General features: G+C 33.7%; 1 protein-coding gene across 2 annotated transcripts; it reads left to right on the top strand.

Moving 5' to 3' along the window:
• The first annotated feature begins 5,581 nt into the window (after positions 1-5,581).
• LOC145662240 (uncharacterized) lies at positions 5,582-22,111 on the top strand. 2 transcript variants are annotated; one of them, XM_081727608.1, is made up of 5 exons: positions 5,582-5,711; positions 13,634-13,736; positions 14,424-14,496; positions 14,985-15,073; positions 17,471-22,111. In XM_081727608.1, exon 5 carries the CDS (start codon positions 17,479-17,481, stop codon positions 21,049-21,051), a length of 3,573 nt encoding a protein of 1,190 aa, XP_081583734.1. In that variant the 5' UTR covers positions 5,582-5,711; positions 13,634-13,736; positions 14,424-14,496; positions 14,985-15,073; positions 17,471-17,478; the 3' UTR covers positions 21,052-22,111. The 2 variants fall into 2 exon arrangements, with proteins under 2 accessions (XP_081583734.1, XP_081583744.1); XM_081727618.1 differs by lacking the exon at positions 14,424-14,496.
• Positions 22,112-23,730: the final 1,619 nt, after the last annotated feature.

Genomic DNA, 23,730 nt, shown 5'->3' with positions numbered 1-23,730 from the left:
AATAGATCAGCACAGAAGTGCTATGTCTGCGGAGTCCTAAGGAAGCGGACAATACCAGTAATGTTAAATACAAAATCTAGAATACTTCAGTTCAGGTCAGTAGCGTAGCCAGGATTAGGGATGCGCACGAGTCGAGTCGAGTCGAGTCGAGATTTAAGACTGTCTCGACTCGTCTCGAAGAAATGTTGTCTGGACTCGAAAATATGTTGCTGTCTCGACTCGTGTCTCGACTCGACAGTCTCTGTCTCGACTCGACTCGAATTCGAGTCGAGACAAAATATACGAGTTAAAATATACATACACAACAGCCAGACCATTATGACTACCTACCTAATTGTTAGTATGTCCACATTTTGGCACGAATAACAACGGCAACGCGTCTTGGCATGGTCGCAATGTTCCTCGGTGGGTCGCTGGAGAGAGTTAGCACCACATATGCACACACAGGTCATCCAATTCCCGTAAATTCCGGGGAGGGGGTGATGCGCCCTCACTTCACGTTCAATCACATCCCAGATGTGATCGATTGGGTTCAGATCCGTAGAGTTTGGGGGCCAGCTCATCACTTGGAACTCGCTCCTGTGTTCCTCGAACCACTCCATCACACTCCTGGCATTGTGACATGGTGCATTATCTTGTCGAAAAATGCCACTACCGATGGGAAACATGGCCGTCATGAAGGTGTGTACGTAGTCTGCAAGTAACGTGCGACGTCTCGGCCGTCATGGGTGCCTTGCTCGAGCTCCAGTAGACACATGGATGCTCACTTGAATGTTCCCCAGATAATACTTAAGCCGCAGCCAGTTTGTTTCCGTTCCGCAGTACAGATGTCAAGGAGCTATTCCCTTGGAACACGACGTATTCGCTCCCTCACATCGTCATGATGAAGAAGATATCGGGATTCATCAGACAATACAACGCTCTGCCATTGTGCCAAGGTCTAGTGGCGATGGTCACGTGTTCATTTCAGTTGTAGTTGCCGATGTCGTGGTGTTAACATTCACCATCGTTAGGAGTGTTCGGTGCACTCTGTGTTCGGACTAGTGTTGTAAAGGGCTGTGAAAAAACGGAAATTTTGGGTAAAAACAGTTTTTTTACGGTTTTCCCGAGCTGGGGAAAAACGGAAAATTTCGGTATTATCAGAATCATCATTTTTGTTAATCACAGAATCATTTTAGTTAATATGTTAAATCAAACATATTTCATACAGATATCTTCATTGTTCTATGTAAAATTCCGGAAATTTTGAAACCACTAGAAAAAATAATTTGTTCGGATATATTGGTAAAAACAGGAAAAAATAGTTTAAAAACTATTTGTTGGCCTGATGCTAATAATCTTACTTGCTGTAACATGTCTGCAACATATACAGTGGGAAGTCGAAAATCGAACTAATTGGGACCACAGATAGTTCGGATTTTCAAATTGTTCGGATTTTCGAAAATGACCAAGAAAATGCAATTTAGGCTTACATATACTGTACGGTATGTTCTTCTATCGATATTGTATATAATGCTCAAAAAATTAGGGGTTCAGCTGAAATATCACACAAGACCTTAAGATAGTGTATGAGCTTTAAGATACGCTAGAAAAATGGGGCACATACTGGTGTTGGGCACGGAAAACCTTGTTCACATGGCTCATGACACAAGACGGTTATGTGTGCACCTCTCGAACTGCTCACAAACAGGCAGGCAAAAACACTGATTGATCCTTAATATGTCATATGATCACTTCGAATAGCCAACAGAGCCTCGCACATCTGCGTGGCATGGATTCAATCACATTATCGATGAGTTCTTGGGGGATGTTGTGCCACTCATCCAGAAGATCGACTTCCAGCTCTGGAATGGTTGTTGGATTTACTGGCCTAGCGGCAATTCGTCTGCCAAGCATATCCCAGACATGCTCAATTGGAATGAGATCCGGAGAGCATGCTGGCCACTTCATCCGAGCGATACCCTCAGCATCCAGCATCTCATCCACTAACCGAGCTCTGTGAGGACGAATATTATCATCCATGAAAAGGAACGAATCACCAATGGCACCAGCATAAGGAAGAACAAGAGTTTTCATGATCTCAATCTGAGAGCCGTCAAAGAGCCATTTCGGATGATGTGGAGCTCAGTACGCCCACCAATGCTGATTCCTGCCCACACCATCAGTCCACCACCATGATACTGGGATCTTTCTCCTACAAACATGGGATTGTGTTTGTTCCACACTCTCTCCAGATGAAAACACGTCGATTATCAGGCTCCACACTTAATCGAGACTCGTCAGAGAACAAAACTTTGTCCCATTCATTGTGTCTCCACCCACGATGTTCCTCCGCCTACGCTCTTCGATCAATACGGTGTCGTGCAGTTAATGGGACACACACCATAGGCCTAAGTGCGTAGAGACCACCTTCTCGAAGGCGATTGCGGATCGTTTGAGTGATATTGTGCGTCCTGTTGTTGTTCGGAAAGCTCGCGGGAGCAGAGTTGTATTCTGACGCCGGTTTCGACAGGCTGTTAACAAGAGATAACAATCGTCTCTTGCTTTGGTTGCTAGTGGACGGCCCTGTCCTTGTCTTCTTCGAACACTTCCGTTGTTTGAAATCGATTCCACAATCGGGAAATCACACTTTGTGCCACTCCTATGGCATGTGACACCTCCCGCTGTAACTGACCAGCTTCCAACCTGCCGACAGCTCGCCATGCCAACGATTCTGGCAAATCATGTTGTTGCGCAATTTCACTACGTAGATTTGTGACGCACTAAACACAATGAGAACAAAGGTATTCTGGAGCAGGAATTTGTTTGCAGCGCCACACTACAAAATGATATCTGGTAGCGCCACGTCACTGATCACGTGCACAGATGTTCCAAACGGTTCGTTTGCACGTTGGGCCTTCATGATTTTAATCTGAACTGAACAAGATACAGTGTTCTCACATTATTCGTAAGAAGTTTTACATGTGTTTTCATCTGATTCCCTAATTTTTTTGATCAGTATATATATATATATTAGCTAAATATACCCATTCTTCGCATGGAAGTCAAGGCCTGTGGAAGTATTACCCTCATTTCCGCGACCGCGAAAACTATGGATCTGAGACTAAATCGATCATTTTGGATTACTTTTACATGTCTCGGTATCTTCCCCCCCCCCCGCTGACTCCCGGCCCGCATACAATGGTAGCTGAATTTGCAAGTGATCGCTAATAAAAGTGTCACCATTCATCTCAGCGACCGCGAAAATTATGGATTTGACACTAATATCGGTAATTTTGGATTACTTTTACATCTCTCAATCCCCCCCGCCCCCGCTGATTCTCGGCACGCATACAATGGTAGCTGAATTTGCAAATCATCGATAATGGAAGTGTCACCATTGTTCTCAGCGATCGCCAAAACTATGGATTTGACACTAATATCGGTCATTTTGTATTACTTTTACATGTTTCGGTATCCCCCCCCGCTGATTCCCGGACCGCATACAATGGTAGCTGAATTTGTAAGTGATCACTAATGAAAGTGTCACCATTGATCTCAGCGACCGCGAAAACTATGGATTTGACACTAATATCGATTATTGTGGATTACTTTTATATGTCTCGATATCTCAACTCCACCCCCCCCCGGAGTAGAACCATGCCCAATCTTCGCCTCGCCTTTTTTTATTCTTGGTACAGGTATACAGGTATATACGGGCTTACGATAGTTTTTATATGGTTAGAGGGACTTTTTTACCTGTTTGTGGACCGATAATGACGTAATTTTACTCATAATTCACCTGATTTTAAATTAAATAAACACAATTCATTTTTTATTTTCCCTGTTCATTTTTTTATTAGCCCACAGAAACCCCTATTCATTTTTATTAGTCCACAGAAAGCCCTGCTCATTTTTTATTAGGCATTAGAAATCCCTATTCATTTTTTAGCAACCCTTAGAAGGCCTTGCTCATTTTTTATTAGTCCGCAGAAAGCCCTGTTCATTTTTTAACAGTGCTCAGAAGCACTGTTTGTTTTTTATTTACCTTATGACGCGTGTAAGATGGTTCCGTTGGCGCCCGTACTGTCTGGTTATGTTTTGACTTTCCTTTATACTTTTTCCGCCCATTTACTTTGTATATTACCGACTGCCGCACTGTATTGAATGTTTGCTTTCCGCTGGCGCCATTACCGTCGCGAGTTTTCAGCCCCGCCCGCTATGTATTTTGCCGGTCGGTAGCCGTGAACGCTAATGGTATTTTCGGCGCACTTTGTATGTGTACCCGATACTTTAACTTAAGTAATAAGACAGGTTACCTTTGATATCACCACTGATGTTCTTTGACGTAGCACTTCGATGACACATGAACCGCACAGATCGTGGTCTTATGATTCCGGAGTTTTTTTTTTTAATTTTTAATTATTTGTAGAATGAACTTGATTTTTCCGAACAATTTAGAATTATTTATTGTTATAATAACATTTTCATATATTATAGTAACTTTTAGTTTTCTTTACTGAAAGAAAATTAAAGACAAACCAGCTATGCATCTTTTTTATGTGTTAATACTTTCGAAGATAAATTTCTCTTTGCGTATAAGGAGGTGCTGACATCATGTGGCAGATATTTGTACTACAATGACTTGGAGAACTTGATAGCATATATGACCTGTTTGAAATGAACCCTTAGCGATGGGTTTTCGTGTGATTGAAGTGGGATATTCGTTGTTACTGGAAATTTGGAACTCAATCTTGAAAGCATATGGAACATATTTATTTTTAAAATGTCATTTACCTCTAAATGAAATACAGCTTGTTGAAATATTATTTTTGATGCTTGTGTCTATTTTGATGTACACAAGAACTATAAAGTATTTTTGAAATGAGGACTGTTGATGAGTTATAAATGTAGACAATATCTGATTAACAGCGACAGCTGTTGTAATAAATACATGCTTTGATTTCTAGTGCTATTTTCTGAACCTCTATGGGACTTTCTCCTATAGATGATATTATTTGCAGTGATGGCCCAATGAGTGATATTATCTAAAGAACCACTTTATGGCGACTCTTTAGATATTTTAAGATTTACTTATGTGAAGATATTTATGTCTGTAAGACGCCTCTAATTGTGTACTAATAGACGATTTGAAAGGAAGGGCCACTAAAGGTTACTTTGATGGAATGCTAGTTAAGGAAAGAAAGTGCGATGTATACAGGGGTCATTATTTACAGAGGTTATTGCCATGTAATCAGTAAACGGTTTCCACAATTTTCTTTTTTAAGTGCAATCTTATTTTGGAATAACATGCTGGCTAGAAATAAAATAAATAAATTGGTTAACTGTTTGCTTAACCCAAAAAACTAGGACAAGGCAGGAGACTGACCCCTCATTTATTATATCTGATGAAAATACATGAGGAAATCAGATTTTATCTAATTTTTTTTAAAATAAGCATACCGGTAGAAAGCTGAAAGATATTTTGTAACTAATCATAGATAGGAGAAGGGCGGACAGGTAAATGAACTTATGCTTTGACGGAATTGAAGGACTTTATAAATACATGACCGACCATAGCCGTTTTATTATTTGAGTAGTACTGCGCTTGGTATAGAGAAGATTTATTGTGTGGTCGTATTAGAATTTATTGGTGTACTAGTTTGGTGTTTGATTTCTGCAGATAGGTGTATTGACATTGAAGATTGTTTCAGCGCTTATGCAGAATTAAGGTAAGAAAACTTTAGCTAATTTTATACATAGAAAATATAGAATTAAATATTGCAAAGATTGATTGATTCATGAAATTGATATTTCGTTTTAAACTTTGTTTTATTGAAAGAGATTTGTTTCATTATGGTGATTGTACTTGAGTTTATAGACCTGTTTAGCACCGATTTTTTTTTTTTAAAATGAAACGAACAAATTAATAAACAACGGAAAGCAGAGTTGAATACTGCTTTGTAGGAATAAAAGAATTAATTGCCGAAGACACATACGCTAAAAAGTTTAGCAGTAAAGAAGCTCTATTATTATTATTATTATTATTATTATTATTATTATTATTATTATTATTATTATTATTATTATTATTATTATTATTATTATTATTATTATGAGCTGGAATTTTGCACATTTTGAGCTTAATTTCAAACTTGTTTTTCGTTTTGGAGATTTTTCTATTTTATTATTGTGCAGTACAGAATTGAATCAAAGTTGTAGGAAACATTATTTGTTGAAGTGATTTATTGGAGTTTACTAGTGTGAAATGCGTATTTATCACGTTGGTGTTTAAGGTTTTCTAACTAGGAATCAATTTGAGATTATATATAAAGAGAGATTCCTTCGTTTTGCGAAAAAAAGGATTAATTGCAAGAATATTATCTTATTTGGTTGTTTTTCAGTGCCTTTATTATTATTACGTTTGTTTTCCTTATTTTGTAATATGACCATTAAATTATGATGTCAAGTTTAGTGAATTACATTTAGGATGTTTCCTTATAGTTATCGAATACTAAGCTTTTTTATTGTTGATTTTACATACTGATAGTATAAAGTATTGACTTTATATGAAATGGGGCATTGCCTGTGTTACAGGAATTGCTGCGTGACAGAATAATTAAGTTTAAAGGGTTTGAATTATAAAATTTTATGCGTATTCAGCGAGTTGGTAGCAGTAAAAATAAAGAATGTCCAGCTAGGGACAAGTCATGAGATGAAATTGTAGAATAATTTCCATTAACATCTAGATGTTTTATACCACATAATGAGAGCATTTTACGCTTATTGACCGTACTGTTATTTTTATGTTAATCTTGTAATTGAATTTTATTTTCCCACTTAGATTATTTGGATTATGACTTACCGAAAATATACTCTTTCAATTTTACGATTATTGAGTAAAATTACGTTTAAAGTCCAAGATAATACATAGAGTTTATTTAGAACTGTGGCTATATGAAGCATAGCTTAACGTTGCTTCTCCATTGGTGGGTTTCCCACAACTAGGACGTGTATGTTAATTGATTAGTAAGGAACAAGCTTTATTATTACTTTTAACAGTTAGGCTATAGGAGACACGGTCCTATATTTTATTATTATATTCTTGAACCACAGGAAGTAACATGGGCGGACCTCCACCGTGCTAAAGCCGTATATGATACTCCGAGAAAGCTTAATACTTTATAGATGATATCTCTTTTGGACGCATGTAAAATTAAATTTTATGGGGAGGAGCTTAAATGAAATTAGAAATTGCGTAGAGCGAAATAACAGTTTTTTAATTTATTGGATGTCATAGAGTGAAGCAAAGCGAATAGATTCATAACTGTTGAAATAGCGTAATACAGTTAATATTGACACTTAGGGACAATGGATAGCGTGTATGAACTAAGTTATTAGTTTTTTTTTAAAAAAAATGGGTGGCGAAACATAAGTTTCAAAGTTATGGCTATTTGAGACATGAACCTCCAAAGGTGTAATTATATGAGGCATATATTATTGAATTAGTAGCGCCACTTTGTTTGGTTTGAGATTCTAAAAACTGTTAATAATTTTTAAAAAAACGGACGGCACACATGTTTTTTTTTTAAGTTTTGGAGAACAAATTTAAAGAATTCTCTCACTTTGTTTACTGCATTATATTGTTTTAAGTCACTCAGGGAAAAAACATGCAGTTATAATGATCTGAGGAATAATTCCGACTTTTTACAATTATAGTTGCTAAGTTATGAGGGAAATGATGGTTACTTTGATCCATTAAAATAGATAGAACCCCGAAAAAATCTATGGACATTGTTATAATGCCCTAGCTTGCCTTTGAAGTAAGCACTCTATTACTGATTCCCCCACAATTAAAGAAATATAGGAAATATTTTGGTATGAGGACAAATTGATTAATACTAAGACTATATAAAGGAGTAGTTGTACTGATTTGCTATTTAGATTAATTACATTGTATTTTAGTTTGTAGATTACATTTTTTTTAATTAAGAAATAATGATGATTACAGGCTCCGTAGACACAATTTCAGATACAACGAGCTATAGTACTCTTGAATTTTGTTTGTAGCGTATTATTTGACTTTATTGAAACTAGTATTTCCCGAAACTAAATTTGATTTGTACCTGATTGAGTTTTAATATTATTGGAAACATAATTTTATATCAGAATTATCAAATTAGCTATTAGTTCCGTATTTGTGTAAAATAAGTTGAACAGTATACATCATAAATTGTGTTTTTCACAGTCTTGTTTACAGTAATATTTGAATATTAGCGTACCCGATTTGTTTTATATTTATTTCCGTTTGATAATACAAATGAGAAATCGTTTAGATGGAGAAAAAATTAAATGAAATTTCTTAATTAACAAATATTTGATGCCGGCGAGAAATGTTATAGCACTCCTCAATACTTGTAAGGTTGATTAGTGGGATGTTCAGGACAATACTCAGAAATACATATAGAATTGAAATTGAGAATTTTAGATTTTTTTAGGCTACCTGGATAATGACTTATTTGAGGACATGCCGAAACTTGTATATTTTGACATTTAAAATGCTTAGCGTACACCGGGTTTAACTATATAGGGAACGATACCAAACATATTTAATAGAAAAGTGCCTGAAATGTTATGTAGACTAGATAAGCACTTATGTACCGCTGAGTTGCATACAACCAGGGATACTATCATATTTCAACTTATTCTTTGAAATTTACTATTATAATAAGATGTCATATTTTAGTTTAGCGTCCCACAATTATGACTTTCGTAGAATACTCACCAATTTTCTTTCAAATGTAAGCTAAAGGCGGGGGGGGGGGGTCCCACCGCAATTTATATAAGATTTTAAACTGTTATGAAATTACTTGATTAGACATGGACACTAAGACCGGGCACTAAGATTGGGGCAGAGGGAATTTTGTATGTACTTGTTAAAGAATCAGTATCTTTCAGTTTATGGTGATTATGAAAAAAATGAAATGAAATCTTTGAGTCCCACCATTATGCCGGTTAGGCTAAAGGAGACGGTGATTATTTTATTTGTTAAAAATAAGGTGTTCGAACAATATGTGAGAGAATAAAAAGATATTCTCCTAATAAATTAGTCGGAGCAAATTGTATTTTGAACTTGCAAAATAAATCGTTTGCTGTGCAAACTCGTTGTTAAAAATAAGGTGTTTGAACTAAATATGGGAGCTAAAATAAGCTCTTAAAAGTATATAGTAAGTGGGAGGAAACGGGAGAACCCCCGAGAAAACTTACGCATTTGATGTTTGTCCACTACAATTTATAAAAAATAAATCCAAACAATGTTTGTCATGAAAATGTTGAAATATTTGGTGCGAGCTGGTATTGAACCCGGGACCCCAAACACCAGAGGTGAATGCTCTACCACTTTTTAAACTTCCTGACTTATTTCCTACTTTAACCACTTTTCAAAACTACTAGGCACGACAGGGACACGAACACAGAAACATCGAGGACAGTTAAAATTCCACCATTGCTACTACAGAGGGACTTGAACCCCCAATTGTCTTTACCTCACAATTATCAGCCTAACGCCTCAGACCGTTCGGCTACACCCACCGGCTTACTGAACCACCGCGGCCCCTTATGAGAAATGATTTTTATATTGATTTGCTTTACAAAGAAAGCTGTTGAAAAAAGTATATAAAAAAATGGAAGGAAACCCACGATTACGCTGATTGTTTACTACAATTTATACAAAACACTTGTTTTTGTCATGAGAACGCTACAGGGAGCCAAGAATTCATAGCACTGCCCCCAACAATTTTACTATTGAGTATGGCATACATTCGAGTTAAATGGACGCAATTTTAACTATAAGTAGGATACGCATTTAATTAGAAGATTTCAATATAATCAGAGGCGGAAGAACTGTACGCTGTTAATATTCGTGAAAGTATGAGGAGTAGTCAATATGAATAATAGAAGCAGAAACACTTGTTTCAATTCAATGTGAATACTATTGTTCAAGACACTAACACATGCGAAACTAAGAAAAAAAACTGTTCATTATTTGTAGCTCATACAATTTATATTTGCAGATAGGGCCAAGTTATTGATATTGTTAGAAAATATAGCTGATACATTGTAAAGACTCATTTTTAAGCTTACCAATAATAATTATTAAATTTAGGCATCCCTTTTTTTCTTATAAATAGTCACTAATTTAGTTTAAAGTAGAATGCTTACCCTGGGACCCTACATTAGATAAATGCTTACCCAATGAGAGTCTACGTATATGTAACAGAAAGTATCTAATTAAAAGTAAATCTGTATTAGTTGAGTCCGCTACATATGTATTTACCCTGGGTTTTTAAGTAACTAAGTTCTGAATTACAGATACTTTATATATGTAAAAACACATGATCGTTGAAGCTGCATGAACTCCTATTATTACTACAACTATTGCTACTCCCACTACTACTATTACTACTACTATTAGTACTACTGCTATCGCTACTACTATTACCAACTACTAGTATTACCAATGTCCCCGCCGCTAGTGCCACTAGTATTCTACCAGTACTACCTCCTAGTACTAGTATTACTACTATTGCTACTCCCACTACTACTACTACTACTACTAGTATTACCATCACTATTGCTACTAATACTCTATCAGCACTACCACTACTAATACTATCAACTACTAGTATTACCACCACTACTAATACTATCGACTACTAGTATTACCACTGTTAGCCACTACTGCTATTAGTATTCTACCACTACTACTACTACTAGTAGTAGTAGTATTACCACTGCCACAATTACTACTGCTACTAATACTCTATTAGTACTACCGCTGCTACTACTACTACTACTACTATTATCGCTACTTCCGCTACTACTACTACTACTATTACTACTGCTACTATCGCTACTTCCGCTACTACTACTACTACTATTACTACTACTATTGGTTGCATGTGAACTATCGAATATCGATTACTACTTGTTGCTTTGTGGTTATTTCTTTGTTCCGCTTGTAATCTAACCTTCTTTCTTCTACTACCAGGTAAACTTCTGTATGTATGCCTCTTTTTTTTCTTTCTTTGCCTGTATGCCCTTTTTTCTAATCAAAGTTTCTTTTCTTTGTGTTTCTCTCTAACTAATTTTACCTATTTGCTCTATGCAGAATGCTATTAGATTTCTGTTTCACCTTTTGTTCTATTTGTACTTATTTCTATTTTACTCCTTTGTTGATCAGCTTCTAAATTCCCCGTTTCTTTCGTTGGTTTATCTCTATTGAATATTTCTCTTTTTCTCATGTATGTCTATCTCTTTAGAGAATAATATGATGAAGTAGGTAAAAAACTAAGTAAAGTTCCATTAACAAGCCATCTCTTACAGATTAGTATCTTCTCTTGCTTGAGTCTGACAACTTTTTATGTAACCTAAGCTATTCCAATTTATTGTGTGCTACCCTAACTTTGATGGCCTTCCAATTAAATTTTACATAAATTACATCCTGATTCGCTCTTTCTTTGGTTTTCCCTACTATGCTTTAGCTAACATATTCTTGCTTCTGCCCACCCATCTTTACTTGTTATGTAATATATATCTGTCCTTCATTGACTCCATGGTATGGATCGCTAAATATTTTTTTCTGTTGTTGTACTATATGATTTTCTCTTTTACTTTGCTGCCGCTACTTTTATTCCTGTTGTTATTGTACTGAACTAAATTTAATTTATTGTATTTGTGCTTTGCCTCAGTCGTCAATTGCCAATGACTTACAATAAAGACCAATACGGTTATGATCTGAATAATTTGTTTTGAATTATTTTAAACTTTTAAGATCTTGTCCGCAGCTATGCTTTAACTAACTTTATGGAACCCGGAGGTTCACAGAAGCTCTCCACTGACTTCTATCCTTGCATCAATTTTTTACTTTGTATTCCAATCTCTGCGAGATCCATCCCTCCCAGCTGTGCCTAGGTCTTCCTAATGGTTGTTTTTCCGACTGGTCTTCCAGTCAAGAGTTTGAAAGCGTTCTTCCATTTTAGCTACATGATTTGCCCTTCTAGACTTGACGATCCTAACAATGCAGGGTAAACCATATAAATTATGTAGTTCCACCATTTTTCCATTTCCGAGGACTGAATATTCGTTTTAGGATCTTGTTTCAAATACTTTTTAGTTTATATTCTTCCCTCAGAGTAAGTGACAATGTTTTGCAGCCATACAGAACAACAACTAAGCTTTAAATGTTTCCTAAACTCTAAACTTAAGCTCATGTCCTTCTTTTACTTGCTAACTAATTAGTTTGCTACTTCTTAATGGTAAACCAGTGTGGTGCTTTTAACTATTGCATACTCAAGTTTGTTCCTATCCTAAACTAAGCTTAAGCTATTTCAAAAGTTTTCTGAATCCCTGTTTGCTATTATATGTCTGTTACCAATTCTATTATTAGATGTCTCTTAGAATTTTCAATTGTGCTCCTCTTTGTAGATGATTTTAAGACTGGTGTATGGGTTCCTTATTGTGCTAGCATTATATATTTCTTAAAATGGTTGCTTGGTATTCTATTGTGTTTAGTATTTTCCTTGCTTGGATTTTTTGTTATTTGATATTATTAGCACTACTAGAAGAATTTCTTAACCTGCTTGAGTATTATTCTATTGTGTTTAGCATCCTTTTTGCTTGGCTTCTACTGCTATTTACTATTATTAGCACTACTACTTGTATTTTTCAAGATGTTTGTCTGTTATTCTATTATATCTTCTTTAACCTAACCCAAACTATTTGACATTAACTATTATGTCTTTTATCTTTCTGTATATAGTAGAAGCTTTCTGTTTGTGTATAATCCAAATTTGCTGTTTTGTCTTTATGCATGTTTTCTTCTTATGCCTGCCTTTGTTTTTTCTTTGTATTGTTTTTTGTACTCTGTTTTCGTAGACGTTTTTTATAAATGTTTCCTTTAGGTTTCTCGTAACTTATCAAAACTCCATTGACATCTTCTGTATACCTTTCTTGACACCTCTTCCTACTATCTTATAGTACTGATATTTGAAAATTTAATTCTAACAGAACCAAATGATTTATACATATTTCAGAAATATATATCTTTAGATACACTCAATATCATGTTCTTCTATCTTATATTAGACATACCATATAGTATACTAACATATAAGATAGATATATCTCTAATGTAAATATAGATATATAGTTATAGATAGATAGATATAGTTATAGATAGATATAAATATAGTTATAGATATAGATAGATATAGATATAGTTCTAGATATATCGGTATTGTAAATATAGATATATAGTTATAGATAAATATAGATAGTTATAGATATAGATAGATATATAGTTATAGATAGATATAAATATAGTTATAGATATAGATAGATATAGATATAGTTCTAGATATATCGGTATTGTAAATATAGATATATAGTTATAGATAAATATAGATAGTTATAGATATAGATAGATATATAGTTATAGATAGATATAAATATAGTTATAGATAGATATAGATATAGTTATAGATAGTTATAGATATAGATATAGATATATCTCTAATGTAAATATAGATATATAGTTAGGTATAAGGTTTTATACTACAACATATGCTTTAACACATGTTACGTTATATTTTAGGTTACCCTTTTCTGGCAATACCATTATTACTGGTGTAGTACTAAAAGTGTCGAGAAGTACCAACCAAAGTACCAGAGGAGCAAGATATTTTCCGCTACCAAAGGTATTTTTTATTCCTTTGTACTTAAATAGATCAATTATGTTGGTGCAAGAATATTATTGAAAATAATACGAAATAGTAAAATAAGAAATTTTTGTAAGTTTCGCAGCGTAGCTGCTCTTACGACTTTCTATAAGAAAGGAGAATATAAAAATAAGATACGATCCAATAAAAAGAAGTTTTCACAGAAAATGATCCGTCAAAGTTAAGAAAAGAATATTAAAAGAACAAGTAGAAATAGTCAAATATATAAGAAAGAACATTAAAAGAACAAGTAGAAATAGTCAAATATATAAGAAAGAACATTTAAAGACCAAATAGAAATAGTCAAATATATAAGAAAGGTTAGCTTAAGTTATGTTGAGTTAGTTTGATTAAATATTCTAATATTCACAGTATAGTTGTTCCGAGTAATTTACAAGTTCTCAATTTTTAGTATTTTCGAAATTATTTGTAGGTTCACAGGGTACCTGTTCTTAGGAGTATGTTTTAGCATACAATCCAATAAATAACACGGAACTTCTAATGAACCAATAAAATAAAATAACACGAACGAATAAAATAATCACACTGTAAGTGTTCTTAGGAGTATGCTTTAGCATACAATCCAATAAAAATAAGAAGTGAATCATAAAAAATGATTAGGAAAATAAATTACAAGTGTTACTTAGTAATGTTTCATTGTTTCAGGACAGGCAGTTAATTGGAATAAAAGTGGCAGCGGAATTAAGAATTCCAAAGTATCAAAGTTCACAGAAGTAAAGTAAGTATCATTGACAACACTTAATAATTTATGCTTAAGAAATTTTATTGTAAGTTCACAGAGTAGCTGCTTTGAGCTTGTGTAGCATGCAAATTACTTTGAAAGAATTATTTTGCATTATTTCATTTGTCATAGCGTGCATTATTTTGTAACCTGCAGATCACTTTACGAAAAACTATTTTGCATTACTTATTTTTTGAGAGCGTGCATTTGTTTTGCACAACATAAAGTTTATAACATGTTTCCGTTTACAACATACATTTTTTTTGTTAACAGTTGATAAATTTTTTCTTGCATACATCTTTTTAAATTTATTTTTTAGTTCACATGTAAGTTTTTTTAGCATGCAGTTTTGTTAACACCTCTTAATTTTTTTTGTAGCACGCAACATAGTTAAATTTTTACAAATTAATTTCTACAGTTTAGTAATACACATTTTTATTTTTATGTTTCACGTAAAGTAATATTGTCTTTCTGTATTATTACAGCATTCAAGTGTTTCATCTTCAACTGTGAATTTATCACTTTTCGACATCTAAGAACATTTAAATAAGGATTTCCAGTTTTTCCAGCGGCGGTAAGTGTTCATATACATTTTTTTTGTTAAACTTTAAAACTTGCTAATAAATAGAAATAAAAATATTTGATACTTACATAAATAAATTAATAAAAAACAATATTTTAATCTAATGAAACTATAATATAAAGAGTATATAATTAAAACATATTAACAAATAATTTGAGTAAACTAACTTTACATGTGTTTAAGTACATAAACTTAATGAATATTTTAAGACCATGTAAAATTATATTTTCGTTTGCAACTCCTTTAAATTTTAATTACTTTTTTACATTTTTTATTTTACATTCAAAGAGTTTCATATGATGAAACGAATATATGAAAAAATGTATTTTGCAATCAAAAAGTTTCATGTTAGATGTGAAAATTACATTTACACTTTTGCATTTTTTATTTTACAATCAAAAAGCACCATGTAAACATATAAAGAATTGCATTGCAAAATTTAATGTCATTTAAAAATAGACATTAACGTTTACAGGTAAAGTAAAAAAATAAAATTAACTGAACTTTCATTAGTAGTGCATTATAAAAAATAGTTACAATAAATCAAAATTTACAAATTGAATAATGGAAAGTCACAAAATATTTATTAAATATATTAGTTTTCTTTGTTGATGCATTTCATTGAATACTGTAGAACAGTTATCATATTAATTATTTTATTTGTTCTTATTTTGTTTGTTAATTTAATATGCTTTCTCTAACTATACGTATTTTAAATTTAGTAATTGATCTTTTAAATAATGATGCTTTTCCTAATATGATTTAATTATTTTAATTTTTGCTAATCCTATTTAATAAATTTTCTCTGTTGATTGGTGCTTAACTATGATTTGTAAGTAATCGAACTTTCATTCTAACCACACGTAATTTTTCTTAATTATAATTTGTAACAATTAACTATTTGAATGTTATTTTGAATAGAACTGCATTATCTTTAAAATCTGCTATTTCTATGCTATCATTTGTTTAATAATTAGTTTAATTAAATATGGTTTTGCTAACCTATATGGATTAATTCAGTATATTCATTAAATCTCTGCTATATTGTTTGTGTGATATAGTTCTGATGCTTTGGGTCATAAACTATTTTAAACCTTTTGCCAACCTTGTTTCTTAATTGCTTTTTTGCTAAATTGTTTCTTCTTTGATATGTTTTGTATACTACGTTATTTTTATTAATTTGTGTTTCTGTTTATTACTACTTGGATTTTTTTTTATTGCTAATGTTATTTTGAAATGATGTTTATTCTTTGTATTGTTCACATCTGATATATTCATTTTTTCAAATATGAAAATATTAATGTCCGTGAAAAATAAATATTCGGAAACATTCGGTTAAGTTCGAGAAACTTCGAGAATGTCACATAACTTTAAATAATACATGTTTGTAAAATAGCATTATTACTTTAGAAAATATTTTATGTCGTCTGGGTACGAGATTACAAATTGAACACGATTGGGTACGAGACTTTAAAGTAAGTGTATCTGGGTACGAGATTACAAACTAAATGCATTTGGGTACGAGATTACATTTCCGAAAGTATAAATACGGCGCAGCAAGCCGCGGCGAATCAGTATAGAAGACGTTCCTGTTTGTACGTTGTGTGCTGCAATTGCAAAACAGTTAGATAAATATTACAGGATTTTGTCATTTAGTGTTCTTGGAAACTGTGAGTGGATTTGCCAATTCTGTAAAGTGAAAAAAACTTACGGAGTTATAGTTATCAGGATTTGTTGATAAACCTTTAATTATATTTTCAATAAACAGTGTTAGTATAGGATTGGTATTTTTCGGCAATCTTCGGAAAATTTCGTTAATGTTCGGAAAACTTCGTGTGATATTTACAATATTTTCGTGTATATAAGACAGGCAAAATTGAGCGGTCAGTTAGTAGTGAAGAATTATTGAAATTGTGAAGACGTTCCTGGTTTATACTACGGGGTGCAATTAGTTATCATAAAGTGTCGTTAGCTGATAAATTAAACACTATCTTCGAGAAAATTACTTGGTAAATTATAAGTCAGTTATTGACAAAAAGTTCGCATAAAATTTTGGAAATAGTCCATATCTACGTATATACAAGAAGCTCAAAATTGTTAATTGGTCATTCTAAATGAAGCAATTCTACTGTGCAAACCTGTGTAAGTGAGCTCTTGGCCGTAATAGTGGTTGGAAAATATACAAATTTGATCTTAGGTGGAAACATAATTCAGTTTTTTTTTGTACTCCAAGGTGTAAATATCGTATTTAGGAAATTACGTCAATTAAAGTTTACACATAAAAGTAAATTAAAGTTTACACATAAAAGTAAATTAAAATATCCGAGTAATATAAATTAGTGTATAATAATAAGGCGAAATAACTAATTAATTGTTTGTTTAAATTAGATTCAACAATGGCATCTGTTAGATCGTACGATGGCACCAACACAATTAAAACTATGTTGCAGATGTTGGAATCTCGTGGATACAACGATGCAGGAGAGATTTTCTTTACGTGGGAGGTGGTGACACAATGTCATGCACTAGGAACGCGTATATATAACGAACAGTATGCACGTTTAATACGTGCATTACTAGAACATTTTGGGCATGACCCACTTGTTATTTTAACAAGTTGTAAGTCCGCAAAGGATATTGTTGATTTATATCGTGTGGGCTTCTTCCGTCAAAATAACATGCGGGATTTAGCGCGTAAAAAATTTAGGGAATTTGTGTCTGCAGGGAAGACTACGGGCTTAACTGCTGATGATTCTGACGAGTTATTGGGTGTTCTTCCAGGGGCTAGTACGAGTTCTGCGCCAGAACATAGTACATGTTCTACATTGGAACCTACATTGTATGGTGCAGGCCAACGGGATTATTTTCGCATTGTTAATAGTAGAACTAAGCACTATCCTTACTTTGGTCTGCGTGGAAAGGAAGTTACCGTTGAGCGTATGCGCACTACTGGAATCGAAGACCCGCAAACATATCTTCGCTCATTATTTGAATTTTTACAAGAGCATACGCTAAATGACGTCGATGATGATATGTACATTGGTATTACTATTGAAAGTTCTGCGTCAAAATTAAACAAACCGGTGTACATGACATGGCGTCCTAAAAAGGAATTGAACCCTAATGTATTATTCCATACAGTTGAAAATGTTTTAAATAGTAATGAACATTTTCTTTTTGGGAAAAAGGTGGATTTTAAGATCCACATTGTTAATCCACGCAAGGGAAGGGGTCGAACCCGTGGATCGGCCAAGTATGAGGAATATACAACTCTTTTGGAAAAGTGTACCATCCCTATGGAAAGAAATGTTTATTGTCTTCCTAAGGCTATCATCCTCGGGAAGGCTAAGGCCGAGCATCGTCCCAAACAGGTATATAAGTTAAAAAACAATCCTGAGCGATTGTTGAAGCAGGCTAAGGATTTGTGCGACGATGCTGATGTTACCATTGAGCATCAAAATGGGTGCACTATTACTGATGCGAAAAAATTCCAAAACAAACTAACCCCCGAATATCAAATTGTCATTTATGAGAAGAACAAAATGACTCGGGAGTATAATATAATATATCCGGGAATTCATGCAACCAAGCAAATCTTAATATTGTACACAGAAGGGCATTATGAGTTGATTACCAATATTACTACACTTTTGGACAAAAAATCATATTGTTGCTATTGTCTGCAAGGATATAATAATGTACAATATCATAGGTGTGAATATAAGTGCCCTATGTGTGAAAAATATCATGAGTCTTGTGGTGACGATATTAAACGCGAGTGTAATGATTGTTTACGACTGTTTCCTTCGCATGAGTGTTTTGCCAATCATAAAAATGTAATTGCACGTGGCAAGACAATGTGTGAATTAAAGAGAGTTTGTCCCGATTGTGGTGATATGTTCGATATGCGAAACAGGAAGTCTGAACACAAATGTGGTGAACATTTCTGCAAAGTATGCTACATGCATGTGGATGGTGACCATATTTGTTTTGTTCAGGCTGCCAAAGTTGAGCACATCGATACCTTTTTGTACATTGTGTTTGACGTGGAGACGATGTTATTACCCAAGAATGAACGGGGAGAACGAGAACATTGCGTGAATTTCGTGAACTGTATTAATATTTGCCATAAATGCAAAGACACAAAGTTGGACAATCCATGCTTTGTGTGTGGGGATAAAAATGGATCCCGTAAGTTTAATTTCCAGGATATTGACGGATTTATTAGTCACGTGCTAATAAGTCGGCCAATGTTCAAGAAGATCATAGTACTTTCTCATAATGGAAGTAACTATGACATGCAGTTCTGTGCAAGAACCTTAATAGAAAAACATGATCTCGTACCAAATGTAATAATGACGGGCCAAAAAATTGTAGAAATGAGACTTGGAAATAAAATCTATTTCCGTGACACATATTTGTATATGGGAGTCAGATTGTCCCGACTCCCAGAAGCGTTAGGATTATCTGGCAATTTGCGAAAGGGATATTTCCCATATTTATTTAACACATCCGAAAATCAAAATTATGTAGGCAAAATTCCGTCTTTAGAGTATTTTGATGCAGACAGTCTCAGCCCAAAAGAACGGGGACAATTAATCGCTTGGCACCAAAAACGTGCTTTAAGCGGCGAGGAGTATGATCTCCAATACGAGATGATGGAATACTGTAGGAATGACGTTAAGATTCTTGCAGAGGCTGTGATTAAGTTTTCGAACTTAATCGAAGAAAAAACGGATGGTATCCAGTGTTTTATTTCCTCCCCTACAATTGCAAGTTTGGCAATTCTAACCTATCGGTCCTTATATATACCAAAGGAGGTCATTCCAATTATTCCGCCTTATGGGTTCGATCACCGTGACCGGCAAAGTTTAAAAGCTTTGTATTGGTTACGGTATTTGGAACGTACCAAAGGTAATAAAATTGAACATTCAGGGAATGGATTGGAAAGACGTATTGGTAAATATAAAGTCGATGGGTATGATAGCAAAACAAATACAGTTTATGAGTTTCATGGATGTTTTTTCCACGGGTGTAAGCGTTGTTTTACAGCATTGCGCCACGTCAGTCTCGATTCTGCCTCTAAGGATAGTACATCCCTACAAGACCGCTTCGAAAAGACCATCATAAAAGCTAATTACCTCAAGAAACGAGGTGTTAATCTCGTTGAAATGTGGGAATGTGATTGGGACCACATGGTGAAAAATGACAAGAGTTTGCAAGAGTTTATTAAAACTCAGTGTAATGATCTTGTTAATCATCTTGTACCCAAGGACGGTTTTCATGGTGGTCGGACCGAGTGTTTTAATGCGTTGTACGAATGTACTTCCGATGAGTTCATTGCATATTATGATGTAACATCATTGTATCCTTGGGTAATGGCACGTAAACCAATGCCCGTAGGTAAACCAAAAATATACAAGGGGCCGGACTTCCCAGATGTGGGAAGTATCAATGGGTTAGTAAAATGCACCATTTTGCCCCCAAAAGATTTGTATTTTCCGGTGCTCCCATATACGTGTAACGGTCGGCTTATGTTTGGCTTATGTCGCACGTGTATGGAAGAAGGTATCAATGATTGCACGCATTGCGACGCCGAGCGTGCCTTAACAGACACATATTGTACCCCAGAACTTCATAAAGCGTTAAAAGTCGGATATAAAATTCTGCAAATTATTGAAGTATGGGAATTCGAACTGTTCGGTTCTGAGGATCGTAATTCATGTAGTTTGTTTCGCGACTACGTGAATTCTTTTCTCCAAATGAAGCAGGAATCTTCAGGATTTCCTGCATCATGTCAAAGTAAAGGAGACAAACAAAAATACATAGCAGATTATTATGCCCACGAAGGCATAGAGTTAATGGAGGATAATATTGGATTGAACCCTGGTCTGAGGTATATCTCCAAGATATTCCTCAATTCGCTTTATGGGAAATGGGGCAAAGAACGGACTTGTCGCAATCCGTAATTGTTGACACACCAGAAAAATTTTTGCATTATTTATGGGCACCGCAATACGAGGTACAAAGCGTATTACCCGTCGGAGATAAACATCTTATTCTTACTTTTCATAATACGGAAAATAAGAATAAGCCCTGGAAATTTTCAAACGTTGTTCTTGCGGCGTTCATTACATCATGGGCGCGGTTAAAATTGTATGACTTGATGACAAGTGTAGGACGTGATAAGGTGTTGTATTGTGATACTGATAGCATCATGTTTGTACAACGCCGTGATGAAAAATCTCCGCTTACATTAGGGCCCTACTTGGGTGAATTAACTGACGAAGTAAAAGATGGGTGGGAAATAGACAAATTTATAGGTTTGGGGCCAAAAAATTATAGTTACCGTATAAAAGAAATTGGGACGGGAAAATTTGATTATGTGTATAAAATTCGGGGTATCACTTTGGATTATAGAACGCGTGAAGAAATTAATTTTGAGCATTTTTACAACCTGGTTCGTGGAAAAATTGAAAGGAAAACAATTAACATCCCAGGTAGGATTACCCGTAAGCGGGGATTTGCCATCGTTTCGCGTCCTGAAACAAAGACCCATCAAATGGTATCCAACAAACGACGACGATTAAATCCTGACAGCACGACTGACTACAGGACTTTACCCTTTGGGTACCGTGCCTAATGGTTGGCAAATGTGTGAATGTGTGAGTGCATGAATGTGATGTAAATATTTGTATATATCTTGTTAATAAAATTGAACAAACTGTAAATAACTGAATAAATGGTAAAAAATATAAATAGTGGTATGAATGAAAAGGAAACACGTAACAATTATACACTGTATCATGTTATTCCCGGGTATGCTATATTATCAAATTCTTTAAATATTTTACAGCCTCTCATGCCCTAAATAATTTATATTGTAAATATTTTTCATATTGTAAATAATATTTTAAATTATGTTTATTGTATTTAAGACACAATGTGCATATTATTGTAAATAGTTTTATATATTATGAATTTTTCATATGTTGCAAATAGATTTTTTTCATATAGTAAATTTGTAAATACATTTTTTCATATTGTAAATAGATTTTTTTCATATTGTAAATAGATTTTTTCATATTGTAAATAGTTTTTATATATTGCAAATAGATTTTTTTTTCATCTAACGTAAATACCATATTTCAAATATTAAATTAGTTTTGTTAATCAAGTTCAAAGAATCAATAGAACATTGTATATATCATTATATTGAAACAATTGCTATATAGTTTACAATTTTTATTTTTATTATATATCAACATTATTATTTTTATTATATACATTCATTTTTTAAATTTTTATTATATATGTACATTTTAATTTTTATTATATATTTTACATTTTCATTTTATTATGTTTACAATTTTTTATTATTATATATAATTTTTTTATCATTATTTTTACAATAAATTTTTTAAAACTATATTCCTGCCTTTAATTTCTACATCCTATAAAATTAAAAAAGGTACTTAATGCAAAAAGTATGTGTATTCTGTATAAGATAAAGGAAGAATACATATGCTTCATATACTATTATATAAACTTATTTACATACATTATACTAAAGTATGTGTATTCTGCATAACATAAAGGAAGAATACATATGCTTCATATACTATGATATAAACTTATTTACGTACATTATACTAAAGTATGTGTATTCTGTATAAGATAAAGGAAGAATACATATGCTTCATATGTATAAAAATAGTGTAATAATAAAGGCACAATATTTATACTTTTCATAAAATTGCAATATCAAATTCATATATTCACTCAATGAATTATTATTTTATTAAATTCATTAATAATCTGAGTCAAAAAGCCAACCGAGGTTATAAATATATCCTAAAACATGAAATTACAAAATGCGGTATCGCAATATTTGTTTGTTCGCTCAACAAGTTCTTCTACGTCATCATCAATAAACCACCAACCGCAACCAGGAAATAGCCATCGGCAAAATATTATCAAAGGTAAGTAAACTTTCTCTTCTTAATTAGGTTAAAGTATCGGGTACACATACAAAGTGCGCCGAAAATACCATTAGCGTTCACGGCTACCGACCGGCAAAATACATAGCGGGCGGGGCTGAAAACTCGCGACGGTAATGGCGCCAGCGGAAAGCAAACATTCAATACAGTGCGGCAGTCGGTAATATACAAAGTAAATGGGCGGAAAAAGTATAAAGGAAAGTCAAAACATAACCAGACAGTACGGGCGCCAACGGAACCATCTTACACGCGTCATAAGGTAAATAAAAAACAAACAGTGCTTCTGAGCACTGTTAAAAAATGAACAGGGCTTTCTGCGGACTAATAAAAACTGAGCAAGGCCTTCTAAGGGTTGCTAAAAAATGAATAGGGATTTCTAATGCCTAATAAAAAATGAGCAGGGCTTTCTGTGGACTAATAAAAATGAATAGGGGTTTCTGTGGGCTAATAAAAAAATGAACAGGGAAAATAAAAAATGAATTGTGTTTATTTAATGGAAAATCAGGTGAATTATGAGTAAAATTACGTCATTATCGGTCCACAAACAGGTAAAAAAGTCCCTCTAACCATATAAAAACTATCGTAAGCCCGTATATACCTGTATACCTGTACCAAGAATAAAAAAAGGCGAGGCGAAGATTGGGCATG

The sequence above is a fragment of the Thermobia domestica genome, chromosome 1 (genome assembly GCF_964235325.1).
Source record: "Thermobia domestica chromosome 1, izTheDome1.hap1.1, whole genome shotgun sequence".
In the NCBI taxonomy this organism is placed as follows: Eukaryota; Metazoa; Arthropoda; class Insecta; order Zygentoma; family Lepismatidae; genus Thermobia; species Thermobia domestica.
The sequence above is the reverse complement of the archived record's forward strand: the minus strand, read 5'-3'. Positions and strand labels throughout refer to the sequence as shown.

Bases quoted from the DNA above. Each gene is read 5' to 3' on its own strand.
- LOC145662240 (XM_081727618.1), top strand. From the start codon at position 17,479: ATGGCATCTGTTAGATCGTACGATGGCACCAACACAATTAAAACTATG.